The sequence below is a fragment of the Ruditapes philippinarum genome, unplaced genomic scaffold, assembly GCF_026571515.1.
Source record: "Ruditapes philippinarum isolate M1 unplaced genomic scaffold, ASM2657151v2 ctg641_1_1_1_1, whole genome shotgun sequence".
In the NCBI taxonomy this organism is placed as follows: domain Eukaryota; kingdom Metazoa; phylum Mollusca; class Bivalvia; order Venerida; family Veneridae; genus Ruditapes; species Ruditapes philippinarum.
The window spans coordinates 156,978-173,534 of record NW_026858475.1 but is presented as its reverse complement, the minus strand read 5'-3'; the positions used below and the strand labels follow the sequence as shown (position 1 = coordinate 173,534).

The window sequence follows — 16,557 nt, the reverse complement described above, 5'->3', positions numbered from 1 at the left end:
ATTGAGCTTTACATCAGCACGCGTGCACTACTTTTATTACGTTATGTATTATTTTGTGATTTTGGTTTTAAATCATATCTGTCAATGGTTAATATTGAAAAATTTAGGAAATCTTTATCACGTTTCAGGACTTCTTCGCATAGATTTAAAGTAGAAACTGGTAGATGGCATAAACCTGAAGCAATTCCTTATAATGAAAGAAAATGTAATATTTGCTTAAAACTAGAAGATGAATTTCATGTATTATTAGAAATTAATGTCCAGAATACAATGTTTTGAGAAAACAGCTCATAGATAAATATTATTGGAAAAAACCAAATATACCAAACTTTATTGAATTGTTAACATCTCAAAATGAAAATGTTATAAGAAAATTATCAATGTTTAACTTTAAAATGTTTGAATTAAGAACAAATGTTGAATATTCGTAAATTATAGTACCTAGGAAGGTAAATGTAATGTTGCTTAATTGATATCATTATGCAAAACTTGTGCTTCATTTAAACCTTGCTGTAATATGATTATCTATTCATATTACAGCAAATTTATGTCTCAAATATACAGTAAATGTTAAATATATGTTATATATGTTTAATGACCTTGATATTATGTTTCTGTATGTATGTATGCTTGTTTGTATATATGCTGTGTGCTCATGGGTATAATACCCACATGTATTTGGAATAAAATCTTGAATCTTTATTGCCAGAGAATTTATGTTCAGAGTTTCTGTTCCAGAGGGCTGGGTGCCACTGGAGTCTTACTGAACTCGGTTATATCGGCAGATGTTGTACACGATGCCACAGTCCGTCCACCAACCAGCAGGCGCAGAATCAAGCTCCTCCATTGCAACTCACCTGCCAATAAAACAGCCATAGTTCTTTCTTACCAATACGCGTTTATCAAGAACCTAAACACTTAATTCAAAGAGTTAGGCAGCTGGTTTATTGAAAAACATAGTGAGTGAAATGATCAATCAAATTCTGTAAAAAAATTGAAAAAAAACTCCCAGTTCAGTCATGTAAAAAACAACTCGTTTGAGTCGAATTTTGTTCACATTATAAGCTCAAGGTTAGTAATTTGTTCATGAAAGAGTCTTCATGATACTGGTCTATAAAACATGCGCAAATGTATATTTTGTTCTGTATGTTTTGAACGTTCATATTATGTATTAAAAATATTTCTTGTAAATTTGTGAATCACAGAGGAATAATAGAATAAAATGACAGAATATTGTATGCGTGAAAATAATGTACATGCCCAACAGACGAGGCAAGATCTTTTATTTAGTGTTAACACTATATCGGAAAACAAATTTCGTTTTTTAAAAAGTTCGTGGAATTATGCTTAAGTACATGTATATAAATAATTTTAAATTATGTGTTTAATTACTTAAATGAGGAGGAAATCTGATCTTTCCTTGCTTCCCATTTTTTACGATTTACAAATTGCTTGGGGGTGCATTTAAACCTTTTTTTTTACAAAGATTTACCTATGTTGCTTCTGGGATATACGATATCGTATGTCCCAGGTTGCTTAGATAATTAAAGAAATAAGATAATTTTAGTTATTCGGATAAAATTGTTAAAACCTTGAGAGAGATAAAAACAGCTAAGCATCTCTCATGCTAAATAGTTTTTGTAAGTAGCGTAATAAGTTTCATGAGTAAAATACTCTAAAATGTTATAAAAACGCACTTTTTCTAAATGTTTGGCAGCCGTTTTGAAAGTATGGGATTATTTCTGTCTGGATTTATAATACGTCTGTAGGTCTCATCAGTGTATAATGTAAACTCTACATGCAGCCTCTAACTACTAGAGAGAACACCATGGATAAACACTATCATCTTAATTATTTAGTTCATATGTCGTATGTTACACATATAACTGAGTTTTGCACTGTTAAAACCAAAGATTCATATACATGTAATACATTTCACGATAATTTCATTATATCATAATACACGACAATAGTCAATCATGCAGCAATGAACATCTTGCATATCTGACTCTACTATTGTATTTTTTTTTATTAATTAATTTGTTTTTGTATATAAAGGCCACTTATTGAACTTATTGTATTGCTAACATTTGTAATTTTTGCATGCGGTCAAATATTCATACACAGATTATTTGTAAACGAAAAACAAAAGTTTTTAATGTTCTATATTTGAAATTTAATTATAATGTCGTTGGTTAGCTTGAAAAGCAGCAGAATTATTTGTATACATTTATCTATTTCTTCAGTTCTCTAATTTGAAATTTCATATTTCAATAAGATGTTACGTTTTTGTTACCACATAATTGAAATGGTTGGTCAATACTACAAATGCGATTGATTCAGTCTTACACACAATTAAGTAATTTAGATAAATTTTCTACCATTTATACATAATATAAATATCAAAATATGATATATCAAAAGATTGAAATAGCAAATTGTTCAGACCATGTACATACACCATAAAGAAGATTCAAGGTTGTGTGTTATAGTTTTCTAGATGAGTAGAGATGTCGGAATGTGGTCTTTCTCGGCGTTTAGAAATGATCTTCGTGTGATGGATTGTCTTGCGGATATTTCTATGGAACGTTTGTTATTATAGCTAGGATACATATAAACGGAATATCTACAATTGTTGATCAGCACGGTGCCTTAGACTATGTTGTGTAGATAATTTGTCTGTAAAATATAACATGTGTTACAAAGATGTATCATTTCGAGAAAAAAAGTTTTGTTTTTTTGTTTTAACTGTTATATGTATGCATTGAACGTCTGGCGTGTGGGAAGTTGGTAGATATGTAATAAAGGTAAGAGCATCTACCGCTGACTTGAATAAATATTTGTACAAACATATTTCTCTTATAAGTTACCTGAGATGATTTATCATTAAACTTCATTCAAGCAGAGTGGATTTATACTTTTAACTTAATGTGATTTATAAAAAGGTACTTTTAAGTTGTTGTATTTTATAACCGAATGACTGAAATTATATTTTCTATTTTTATTTCGAATTTCAGTGATAATTTTCAGAGATTTATTTACCTTTTTTTTGTTTAAATATTTTCTTGTTATTTATCTTTGCAGGTTAATCAAACATGAGATATACATGACAATATGCTCATATACCCGCCTAAATTCTGAATGGATTAAACACAGCGAAAATGCCATTGTCCTAGAAGAAAAGGTTCACATTATTTGAAATATTTCAATACATATGTCATGAATATCTGCCTTCTGAGCGTTGTCATTCTACCGCTTTGCATTATGGGATTTGAATGTCCAGACGAAATTAGCCGCGTGTGCACGTGCTATACAACTTACACAGGATCCGTCCGGCGGGAGGAACGTCGCCATGTTGACTGTTCTTCTAGAGAATTAAGAAAAGTACCTTACTTGGATTTTCGGGAAGGTTCTCGTCTTTATGAGATTCGATTACAAAATAATTCGATAACATCATTACAAGCAAGAGACTTCGCAAGGAAGACTCATGTTCGTATACTAGATATTAGCGGGAATCCGGTCGGCAGTTCTTTACGGAAATCATTACTGAAGAAAACTGTGCGTGGTATTAAAGTTTTAAAAGTAAGGGACATTGGTCTTGATCTCCAAAATATGACGTCATTAAATTTTGTAAAGGATTTGCATACTCTAGAGGAATTAGATTTGTCTGGAAACCTGGAATTTGGAGTAGAAATGTTACCAGCAATATTTGTTGAGCAAGAAATTCATTCACTGAAAGTATTAAGTCTGTCTCTCTGTAGAATAAGGGATATAAATCCTCACGGATTTATAGGACTCAACAATCTACGAGAAATGGATCTTAGCCAGAACTATTTATCACGCGTTCCAAGGGCGTTAAACAGACTTAGCTTATTGAGGAAGCTAACTCTACGAGAGAATGACATCACTGTGATTTATCATGGGGATTTTACTGAGTTAAATTGTTTAGAAGAATTAGATTTATCAAAAAACTTGCTTGGTCAAATTGAAGCTTTCCGAAACGGAGCTTTGTTTGGGCTAGGTAACTCACTTACTCGGTTTCATCTTCACAATACTCATTTAGGATTTTTTCCTACGCGCACATTGTCAGAACTGAAAGAATTAAAGCATTTAGATATTTCTCATAACACTATGAGATTGCTTACTAATGTATCTTTTTCAGGAAGGTACAGTCTTACTTTCCTTGATATAAGTGGTAATCCTTGGATTTTAGACAACCAGATGTTTGACGGAGTGAAAGACAGTTTGGTAACTTTACGCATGAGTAATGCTGGGATGACGTCCGTTCCAAGGATAGCGTTAGAAAAACTTCATAAACTGAGAAATTTAGATTTGTCCAATAATGAACTGGGTTCTTTAGACAATGACAGTATATATGGAATATCTGCTAGACGTTTGTCCTTCCGAGGAAATAAGATAAGTTATATTAGTGCTGATACATTTTCCCATTACAAGCGTCCCTTGGACATTGACTTGTCTCAGAATACATTAGGTTCACTTGGATTTGTATTTGAATCGGAAAAATGTACTTTTTACAATCTCAATATATCATATAATGGATTTCTGTGTGATTGTCAAATCGAACAGCTTGTGAACTCGCGAAGGGTTTTTGATTTATTTGCTAACTGCATTCTAAAGACTGGCCAAAAAGTGGCTATCTCCAACGAAAGTATGATATATAATTTGGAAAAACATTGCGGGAAATCTTCACGAACATTTTGCTTGTGGTGGGCTCCAAAGTCAGGGACCAGTTTATTCGGAACGAACCCCGTTCTGACATTATTTCTATTGCTGTGTGTATTTTATCTCCTTACATCTAGCTGATATGTTAATAAATGAGGATATGGATTCCGTTCGACATTTGTGATCTACATCTTATAGAAAGAATCTACATGTTTGCCATTATCATTATTATAAATATTTAAATTAAACATGCATCAAAGTACATTTTTGTATAGGTTTTGCTTTCAGCATACCGTAACTTCGTGCGCTGTTGTCTTTTTAGTTTATTGTTGTTCGGTCAGTAAAATGGCCAGGCATAAGATATAACAAGTTTACAAAAAAAACAACATTTTATTCTACGAAAATATGAAATACATGTAAATATAAAACTTAAAACTTGCTTGTACACATTTTTAATCCTGATCTACTATGAATACTGTTTCCCACCAATCTAAATAACAAACATTGTAACATTATGATAAGAAGCAAGATGATATATGTAACACGTTAGAAAGTAAGTGTAAACTGCCGAAATAATTTCAAAAGAAATTTTCAAGAAAACAATTAATGTACAGTAATTGCAAAAGTTTTTAGCATATGTACTTATATCCCGATAAATTTGTACATCAACACGTTGATGTTATTCTCCGATATTTTGCATTTACCTCCGATTTCGGATTTTTTTCCACTTTGTTTCCAGATTTTTATAATTATATTTTATTCTTCGATATGTATCTCTCTGATCTCCTCCCTTTGATGATAGCATGTTTAATCCACGATATTTTAGGCTTTATTTCTGGATTTCTATCGTTATGTTGAACAACTATTCTTCGTTTTCTATTTCATTGATATAGTGATATGTTTCGCATTTAAACCGCATAATTATCTACAATATATATTCTGTTGATCCGAAAAGATTTAGCATAAATTACGCTAAACCTAAAACCTGCTGAATTTACTGACAAATTTATTTTGCTTTGAATTTGGAACCGTCCTGGATTTCAATATCAATAAACAAAAATTGCTTCAGCCTAATCTGCAAACTGGTCTGACTGTATACTGGTGTCAGAGTATAATTATAACATATTTAACTGGGTTCCAGTAGCTTTAAAGTTAATATATTGTGAAAATAAAAAAAGCACTCCCTCAAGATGCTTTAATGTTCAAGCCAAAATTAAACACACACGCGAGCACGTACGCACACGCGCGCGCACGCACGCCCGCACACAAACACACACATTGTAAGGGATGGGACTATTCTGGGATGGGACTATTCCAAAAATCATCAACATCATTACGATCACTTCCACAAAGCAATCTATATATGTTTTATTTTATTATTTTGCGTGCGTGTGTATGTGTGTCAGTTTGTAATAAGATTTGATATCCTAAATACTAGTAGACAGATTTGATAACCTGATTATAGCTATGGTGGGAAGTTCACGTTTGTGAGCTTATACCGACGTATAACAAGTTTAAGGAAATATAATACGCCCTTGTCATTTCTTACATTAAAGTATTTCCAATTATTCTAACTTAGTACAATATAAGTATTTGGTATGGATCGTTGTCACCTTATAGAACACTTATTTTGTTGAATAATACTTGAATAAAAAATCATGAAACAAAAACCGAAACAGAATACCGGCTAGAAGAATTCAGCTCACCCATTTCAATATAAATAACTACAAATAATAGTACAAACTGTATAATATACTCATATATCTTATCGGTACATTGATATGTTGATTATAAAAACTTAATTATGATTATGAGACAATAACAGTTTACTGTCAGAATTATAAATAGATTTAAGTTCATGTTTCATGTTCGTAGCTATTTAATTAATGTTTATATGGAAATAATCTGTAGTTTTGTAGGTTTTAGTTTTGTAGGTTTTCTATACCACTTTTGGACCACTTCAGCATATGAAGCTCAACTAGAATTTTAGTCAGTAGCTGTCAGTATTTTTACCCGAATCTCAATGAATGTTTCAATAAGGATTTGTTTCAATGTTTAGCACCCTTCGGAGGTAAGATTTCGTAAAAGCTCTGTATTTGAGTCCGTTTAGTGCCATTTTCTTCACACGTAGATTGCATGTTTTGAACGCACCATAACCGATGGACAGAATATTTCGGCGAAGACATAAACATCAGGTACAAACAATGGTAAATGTAGAGGAACGTAGGAGGGTAGAAATTCACATATACCAGTATATGCATATGGGGTCTCCCCCCCCCCCCTCCGCTCATGATAAGGTGATCTGCAGAACGTGCCCCTGTTATGTTGACTCAAGGTAAAGGTCATTTTTAAAGACAATGTCGTATCCGTACTATTATTTATATACTCTTTGAAGGATTTTCTCTTAATTAAACTCAACTGTTTATACCCTATTTAAGATTTGTGATACATGATCCAACATAAAATCCCGTTATAGAAATGGTTAGGGTATTAGTCATTCCTGTGATATTACATGTTGATACTTAACTGGATAAAGCATATAAAGGCTGATAAAGAGGAAGCTCAATGGTGCATACTTTTACCCAATCATTAAAACTTAAACATTAATTGTAATAAACACTCTTAATAAGTCAAGTATTTTCCTGTTACATTAAGACGTTTCCTCGTCGCCTATTACAATGTATTGTTTCATCCAGTCTTATAAGTCATTAAGGAAACTATTGCAACATTACATCCTAGAACATTACTAGGAAAAAATGTATTCTCTGAATAAAGACAGTTTTTGTATTATTTATGTATGCTGTGCTCGTTCTTCTTTCATTTGATTCTAAAACTCGAATGAAGTAATCAACTTTGGATTTTTCAAACGGAGTAAGTATTGTATATTTTATTTTATATGGCGTTTTCTTATATAGAATCGGTATCTAAGCATTTTATGAGCATGTGAATACAAGTGTAATAATATACAGGTATTGTGGAAATACAGATTTGTTCTAAAAATGCAGTAGGTTTCAACTTCACTCTTACCGGTTTATAATTATGCGCACTTATTTCAATAAAGTAAACTGCATTCTGAAATTTTAATTGTTCATTACAAGCCCCTCCCCCCCCCCCAATATTTTCTAAATGTTTTAATCAAATATATGTAGATGCCACACTTTGAAATTGAATTAATTAAAGACAAATATAATTTCTGTCTTTTCAATTTAGACACGAAAATTCAAAAGTTGAAGAGACCTGCTATCATAATTGTTCAAGCTTATTATTTGATAAAATAACTTTGATTTTGGTAGGAACAGCAAGATGTTTCTCGGGTGTCTACTGGTCCTTACTGTTGTCATTTGTGGAGGTCTAACAACAAATGTGACATATACATGCGAATCCAACCCCTACGTAAATGGCTGCACAGTACCTGTAAACATGAGAAATTACAGACGAACTTACTTGTCGGCTTGTAACAAACATGATATTTGCTATTCTTGTGTAAGTATTAACTGATCTATTGTGAAAAAGGTGTCTGCATGTTCTGATACCTACATAAACGTACGAATACTCCGTCTCGTAAACACATTCAATTTCGTCTATCAGATTTTTTTGTTGTTGTTGTTTTTTTTTTGTTTTTTTTAATCAGTAGAATGTCATAAGTATGAATCTCCTTGATTAAGAGATCACAGACACAATGTTTAAATGGACCGAAATTATGACCAAACATTGAAACAATATCATCCAATATTGGTCTGCCTTCCTTCCCTTTTTGACATTGGTACCTTTTCCCGACATGCTTCCTGAGATGTCATTTAATTGTACCTTGTATACAATTCTTCTTTTACATGTAGTTATATTACCAACTGATTCGGCGGATGAATGATTGGTAGCTATCCAGTATTCAATGTATCCCAGTTTGTACCCTTATTTCATAAAATTTTGAGAATGGAAATCAGTTCGTTGCTGTGTGGTATTGACTTATAAATTAGAGATGCTGTATTTTTATTGTCTCTCGTGAAAAGACTCACTGACTATGCGACTTTCCGCGGAGTTATTTTGTACCATTGATTTCAGTGGAACTCTTTTTTAGTAAATGTAAAGTATATTTACAGATCAAAATACGCTATTTCGAAGAATAATCTTAGATTTAAACTCTTTTCACATTCATTTAAAGTTTGCGACTTTGAGTAAATGTTAGCTTTCAGCGAAATTATTTGACACACAAATCAGATACTATTGCGATGTTGACATGTGAAAATTGGTAGTTCTAAGACTATGTACAATAACATGCCTAAGATATTTTGTTATGTTTAAAAAAAATACTTTTCACGTGTGTCAAGATATACTGTAGATATTCATGATAATGCAAACTCTTTTTTATAAAATTGAAAATCATATATTGTATATCATATTTGAAACTAATTTTTTAATCATTTATTCCATTTAGGGTTCAGCAAATGGGATTAGCAGACGATCATGTGACATCATTTTCAGAGGTTTGATCGCAGAAGTCTGTATGATCCGTAGACCAAAGAGGTTCTGCAACGTACTGGCCTTGATGTCTTATACCGCCGTCAGAGTGAGTGGTCGTCGGAGATATTCACAAGTCTCTCCATCTTGGTGTGGTGAAAGATGGGTTTCATCGTGTCTCGATCATTAAAGAAAAACCTAAAAGCACTTCTTATATATTGCTTTATCTTAAAGCTGTAACAACTAATTATATATGCAATTTGATGATGGATATTAAAGAATAGAACGTTCAGCGCTGAATTATGGTAGATTACTTAATAAAGCCAATTTTTTTCTTTATTTCTTGTCGACCTAAATCATTGTAATAAACAGAAACGATAATTATCTAATTAATAAATGATAACAATGCCAGTTCTTATGGTACAAAATATTTTACACTTTATCTTTTCTCTTTATGGTATATGGAGAGTCTTTGTTGTGATTTATTAAAGGGAAGTTACTCTTGAGACAAAGAAAACAGGAAGTTCATTGGAAGCTGAAAGCGAAAGAATATTAAATCGATTCTTTACAAAAAGAGATGAAAATGCGGCATGATGACTACGTTTAGAAAAAAATCATACCTCTTTTTGAGAATAGAAAAATCGTTGATTTTAATTTGTCTGTTAACAAGTCTTGTTGCATGTGAGTTAAATGTTTTTGTTATGGTTTTTTGAAGTTCGACATGTCAGACTAGTTCAACTGCAAGACGGTTAGACCGACCGATTTTACAATCTGACATACATAAATGTCGGTTTTTGCGAAGGGCGACCAGCATCTATATAATAAAAAAGACCCAAAAGCGCACAATTATTGGGTGTGACATGTTAGATAGGAATCCGGGTCAGCCCGGCCCTAAAACGTACACGGCCCCCCGAATCAGCTCGGCCCTATTCCAACTCGGCACGGGTCAACTCGGCCCACGTTTCAATTATTAATATTTATGTTTGTGTTAACACTATTTATTGTAATTATTGAAATTATTTATAATCCCAGGATTGACAGTTTCACAAGCTTTTCTTATCAGTAGAATTGCGAGTATTTCTACATATTTAAATTCTGTTCTTTATTACTTTAAGTTTAACTAGATAATGCACAGACAAGGTCTTTCTATTTGATAGAAGAAAAAAAAACGTATGACACATGCAAATGAATTTCGGCAGCAATCAATGCGCTTACACGGAAGATTTAATTAGAAGCTTATGATATTAAGTAAACACGTTTTTGTTTCCTATTTTTTTTAGCTCACCTGAGCACAAAGTGCTCAAGGGTGAGCTTTTGTCATCACTCTGCTTGCGTCGTGCATCGTGCGTTGTGCGTCATGCATCGTGCGTCCTTCAAAAAATGGCGTCAAACTTTTCAAACAACATCTCCTCCTAAACCACATGGCCAATTGCAACCAAACTTTACAGAAATGATCCTTAGGTGGACCCCTTTCAAAATTGTTCAAAAATTTAAATTCCATTAAAAACTCTGGTTGCCATGGCAACCAATAGGAAAAACTTAAAAAATCTTCTTTTAAAAAACCCTAAGAGCTAGAGCTTAGATATTTGGCATGAAACATCTTCTAATGAGTGTCTACCAAGTTTGTTCAAATCAAAGCCCTGGGGTCAAAATTGGCCCCGCCCCAGGGGGTCATTGATTTTCCCTATATGCATATAGTAAAAACTTCAAAAATCTTCTTTTATAGAACTCAAAGAGCTAGAGCTAAGATATTTAGCATGAAACATGTTCTAATGGGTGTCTACCAAGTTTGTTCAAATAAAAGCCCTGGGGTCAAAATTGGCCCTGCCCCGGGGTCGTTGATTTTCCTTATATGTGTATAGCAAAAACTTAAAAAATCTTCTTTGAAAAAACCCAAATAGCTGGAGTTAAGATATTAAGCATGAAACATCTTCTAGTGAGTGTCTACAAAGTTTGTTCATATAAAAGCCCTGGGGTCAAAACTGGTCCCGCCCCTGGTGTCATTGATTTTCCTTATATGTGTATAGCAAAAACTTAAAAATCTTCTTTGAAAAAACCAAAATAGCTAGAGTTTAGATATTAAGCATGAAACATCTTCTAGTAAGTGTCAAGTTTGTGACTGCCCCACTCTTTTTATAAACTGAACATTACATGTAAATTCTAATGGATATTTACGATAGATTTGTTTAAATCTGTGCGTTGTTTATCGCTAATGTGAAGTAACTTTTTATATAAAAATGAATTATGGCAAAATGAAAACTTATTTTGACTTCCACCTGTTTACCCATTTATACCCTTCAATGGATGGGCATAATGTCACTTTAATACTGGCATGCAAGTAGTTCCCGTACAGAAATCATTGTTATTTAGGCCTATAAAAAATTGATGTGTTTCTGGTGGCGAGGCCAAAAAAGGAGGGTTGGTAGGTAGGTAAAATTTGAGAACCCAAAAAATATTTTTAAAAGTGCAGTTTGAGCTGAAAATACATACGTACGAAAATAGCTCAAATTTCTGTGAAAATACGTTTTTAATACATTATTTAATGTGTCCCTTATGATGTATCCTAAATCTAATAGTTTGCATTCTGATTAAAATCAGCTCTAAATAATGCTCTGCTTTTAGATCTGACCATGACCAAATATGAAATCATTTCTGGTGTCCAATCATTAGCCAATCATCAATGAGCTTTCATAATTTTCAAAGTGATATGGTTTCTAATTTTAACCCTGTGAAAACCAATACTGAGTAGGTCATTTTTCACAATTTCGAGAACAAACATGGCATTGTCCATACAGCCTACAGGAAAACTGGCAAAACAATCTTGCCCATTGAAAATTGACTGTATTATTTCAAGTTACTTTGTTAAAAATTACTTTAAACATTTTTTTTTCTAACAAAAATCCATGGATAACGGTATGTTGATTTCTTCTTATGCCTATGTAAAAACCCATTTGATTGCATTGCATGGTTAAAAATAGCTTTTTCTGCAGGGAAATCAGAATTATAATGAAGGGGAAACATATACTGTCGTCATCAGATCTACATAAAGGAAATAAGTAGATCTGGATAGATTTTAGCCCAGCATATCAGTTTGTAGCCCAGAATATCAATATCATGGTTTTATGTGCAGTTTTGTCAGTTCAATTCAATCAATTGAATAAGCCAATCTCCGACGATTACAGAAAAAGTGAATCAGAGATAAAAAAAACATTAAATCCCAAGCAATTATTGTTAAGTTGCCAATCAGAGCATTTATTTGCATGAATGTGAATCGTCCATCATTCAAGAACCTTTAGTGCCTGCAATACTGGTGAAGTATTGTTTGTAAGTGTTGTACGAAATATTTCATTTTTTGTCACCAGCTAAAATGCTTAAGACATATTTTTGTTAATAATCAATAAGCAACAAAACATAATTATCAATTCCTCTCTTTAGAAATAAGAAATTATGGCTCCCCACCCCATTCCAGGTGGTGGCTCTTGATTGTTTTTGATACTATCATTTTCAATACCTCTAATACATTCTTCATTAAAGTTAACCTGAAAGAAAATGACATGTATTTATAAATCAGTTAACTTGATATAATTATATAAAAAGCAACACAAGAAAATGGTATAAATCCACACACCAGGATGCTGAATCCTGCCTTACCCATTTAAAAGATAAAAAAATGCCTACCTACCGACCCATTGTTTCAGATGTAACCAGAAAATAACCTTTTTTTAGGCCTGAGGCCTGTGAAAGTGTTTTTCAATAATACCACCTTAGTACAGATATAAGGGCAACACAATAAAAACATGCTTAAATATTAAAAGTACCAGCGTTTAGTCCATGCTGTTTCATAAATGAAAAATAAGACAAGACGGATATTAAAAGTGATTCCACTGTGGTTTTTTGGATTGACAGGGCTGGAAATAATTTTTCGAGATTAATGTTCCATTTGATGTAGGTTTAGACCAATAACATGTGCAAAAAGACAAACTAACAAAACAATGACTCATCCTTATTTTAAATATATCTTTGAATGAACGAGCATATTACTATCAAGATTATTAAATTATTTGCCAACAATGAAAGTTAATAATGGAAAAATCTTGTCAGGATTTCAGAGTTGATACTGCTGAAGGGATTGAACAAAATTTCATAGAAGTGATAAGTACCAATCTGAGTTGTGCATATCACTGGCATGTTACTCTTCATTGCACAAAACAGCTGACTAAGCTAAAAATATAAAAATCTTGTCCTGCTTTCACTGCTGGCAAGATTTCAACAAAACTTCTCAGGAGTGATCAGTACTAACCCTTGCTGTGCATAACGTCTTCATCTTCACTGCACAAAATGGCTGCTATAAATAGAAAAACCTTGTCCGGCTGTCACAGGTCATACATCTGGCAGGATTTCAAGGAAAGTTAATAGGAGTGATCATTATCAACTTAACCCTTGCTATGCATACTACAGGCAAGTTCTGCTTCAGTGCACAAATTTGCCGCCAGAGCTAAAATAGAAAAATCTTTTTAGGGTTTCACAGGTCAAACTACTGTAGGGATTTACATGCTGCTATTCCATCCTATTGTAAATGTGTATGTATTCATTTAATACAGTGGTAACAGATCAAAAATGCTCTCTAAGAATGATATATACTATGTGAAATCTCTGAATGTAAATCAAGATAATGCCCATTACTCTAGCACGGATTTTGACAGAATTATGGCCCTTTGAAAACTTAGTTACAGTTTTACTTGCAACATCAGTTTTCAGAACTTCTGAGGATATTCACTTAAAATTTCATAAATGTCTATGATCATAAGTGGAGGTCACTGACTAAGGCTCATACCTCTCTTTAAAACTTTATATCTGCCTTTGACATCATTATTGGAGGTAACTTTCTCAGGTCTGTAGTTCTAACATGGATTATGACTAAATTAAGGCCCTTTGAACATTAATCTTTCAAAAAATGCAGATGATATTCATTTGAAACTTAATTCATGTTTTTGTGATTACAAAGTCAATTGAAGGTCATTTTCTAAGACCCATTCTTCTTGCATGGATTTACAGGAATAATAGCCCCTTGTTTAATATTCAATTCTTTGGTCAGTAGCTGATTCTCATAACTATGTCATTTTTTTTTTTAAAAAGTTGTCCTGTTTGTTAATTCTTACATTATGCAGGCAATTGTTTTATCATCAAGCACTGAGAAAGTTTAGTATGTTAAATGTTTCCATTACAGTCAATAAGAACTATGACTCAAATTTGCTCACCTACTTGAACTTTTTGACAGGTCTAGTGACATGTAACTTGGGCAATTTTTAGAACAATGTCAATTTTCTTGAGTCAGCCATCAGTTGGTAGAGTTTAAGGTCACTTGGTTCAAGGTCAATATTACCAGTGTTAAAAATAGATTTTTACACTTGCTTATTTAGCGTCACTGACCAGTGTCTTTCATATGCTGTAGAAACATACCTTGGATGGTCTTACTTTGTAAGGAGTTAGGGGTCAAGGTCACCATTGCCATTGCTAAAAATAGAGTTGGCACTTTAGTTTATATGGCCTTTAAATTATTTCAGCAGGTAAGGAACATTTTGAACCAACACCAAAGCATTTAAAAAAAACAAAACAAAGCAAAGTGATATGATATAATTTAATTCAATAAAAGTACTTTCGTTTCTAAACCCTAATTCTATGAACTTTAAATTTTAGATGTGAATGGCCAGTGTGATGAAGGGAAATTTGGAGATAAATGTGTCCTCGATTGTCACTGTAAGGATAACCAAAACTGTCCAAATGATGGACAGTGTGATTCTTGTAGTCAGTTATGGGCAGGTCCTACCTGTCAAGTCCAGTTAGGTAGGTATCTTTGTTATTTGAGCTCACCTGACCAAATAAATTCAAACTAAGTTCAGTGATTAAATGCATCTTATATATTTAACAACATTCAGGTTGTGTTCAACATATGCCCTTCCCATCAGTGTTTTTTTTCACCAAAATATTCGGTGAAATTCGGCCCAATTCCCCCCTCAAAATAGTATGTTTTTTCCCCTCTCAAAGCCGAAATTTCCCCCTCATATGGCAGCCAAAATTTGCCTGTTATGGATACCATTTTTTTTTGCATATAACTGCCGAAAAATGTTTTATATTAAGCCTGTAAGACTTACTGTTAAGCAAAGTTGTTTACAAATTGTTCCCGGGTATGTAAGGGGAGCTAGACTGCCTCCGTGGTCGAGGGGTTAGAGTCGATGACTTCTAATCCAGTAACCTCTCTGGCGTGGGTTCGATCCCCGGGAGATGCTTTGGTAGTTTAGCGCGGAGGAAGGTAGTCTAGTACTGGTTTAACTCTCCAGGAACGATGGTTAGGAAACTACCCGCCTATATGACTGAAATACTGTTGGAAAAAGGCGTAAAATAGAACAAACAAACAAACATGTAAGGGGAGCTATTCCTGGCGTCCAAACAAGTTTAACATGCGACTCTTTAAATTCTGCTGTCAATATTTTAGATCCGTATATTAAGAAAAAGTGACGTATTTTAAACTTGTGTTGCAAGATTTGCTCCCCTTTTCTACTCACGGGAAAGAAAAACAATGTCAAACAAAAGTAAATCTTACAGTGGTAAGTGATGTATTGAAATATGCATTGGATTCGTTTTTTGTTTCTTCATTTGTGAAGAAATAAAATTCCCCCTCCTTTTGCATTTTCCCCCTCCAAACGGCACCGACCCCCTTCCCCAAAAAGTGAGAAAAAAACACTGCCCATATTTCCACTACCTGTACTGGGATTTTCACAGAATTGTGATTGAATTTATAACATTTAGACAATGTGCAGAACACATGTGGCAGCCATGTTCAATACAATGTCAATGGAAAATATTAAAAGCAAAATTTTTAAGACGGCCCACTATCTCTTTCAATGTAAGATTTCACAGGTAGTCATTTTCAAACATACTTCATTTGATACTTAAGAATGATAACTTAATTGTTGACTGAATGATAATTTACTCTTTTGCAGAAAATATTGCTCTGTCTAAGTTCACTGATCAAGGCCCTGAAACAAAGGCTGGACTAGAAAGTAGCAATGCTGTTGATGGCAATATAACGACAAATTCATGGGTACAGAAAAAAGGTGGAATTGGCACAGTCTGGTGGTATGTTGACCTTGGACAGGCACACAACATTTACAGGATTATTGTTGACTTCTATAACCCAGGTATTGTATGATCTATTGTCAAGTAATTTAACAAGAAATGAGTAAGAGTCACTGACTTTGTATTACATTGTACTTATTCCTCACCACTCAGGGTTCAAATTCCTTAATGGACTTTGGATTCTTGTATTTACCAAGCTAGCTTTAGGAAATTTGGTGTTTATACACTGATGCCTGCTTATGCATAAAATAATGCAGAGAGAGGCACTTACGGTTTTTTAGC

General features: G+C 33.2%; 2 protein-coding genes across 4 annotated transcripts in view; both read left to right on the top strand.

Moving 5' to 3' along the window:
• The first annotated feature begins 2,524 nt into the window (after positions 1-2,524).
• On the top strand, positions 2,525-4,848 carry LOC132753281 (leucine-rich repeat-containing G-protein coupled receptor 4-like). Of its 2 annotated transcripts, none has more exons than XM_060743734.1 (2): positions 2,525-2,807; positions 3,085-4,848. In XM_060743734.1, exon 2 carries the CDS (start codon positions 3,220-3,222, stop codon positions 4,822-4,824), a length of 1,605 nt encoding a protein of 534 aa, XP_060599717.1. In that variant the 5' UTR covers positions 2,525-2,807; positions 3,085-3,219; the 3' UTR covers positions 4,825-4,848. The 2 variants fall into 2 exon arrangements, with proteins under 2 accessions (XP_060599717.1, XP_060599718.1); XM_060743735.1 differs by lacking the exon at positions 2,525-2,807 and adding an exon at positions 2,811-2,945.
• A 2,540-nt stretch (positions 4,849-7,388) lies between these two features.
• Positions 7,389-16,557, top strand: part of LOC132753277 (uncharacterized) — a 41,238-nt gene continuing 32,069 nt past the window's right edge. Inside the window, exons 1-5 of one of the 2 annotated variants that reach the window (XM_060743729.1) lie at positions 7,389-7,554; positions 7,977-8,166; positions 9,116-9,819; positions 14,836-14,982; positions 16,140-16,337. In XM_060743729.1, the coding sequence (XP_060599712.1) occupies positions 9,729-9,819; positions 14,836-14,982; positions 16,140-16,337 (436 nt within the window). In that variant the 5' untranslated portion in view covers positions 7,389-7,554; positions 7,977-8,166; positions 9,116-9,728. The remainder of the gene's footprint in view (positions 7,555-7,976; positions 8,167-9,115; positions 9,820-14,835; positions 14,983-16,139; positions 16,338-16,557) is intronic. The other variant, XM_060743731.1, reaches the window with a different exon arrangement.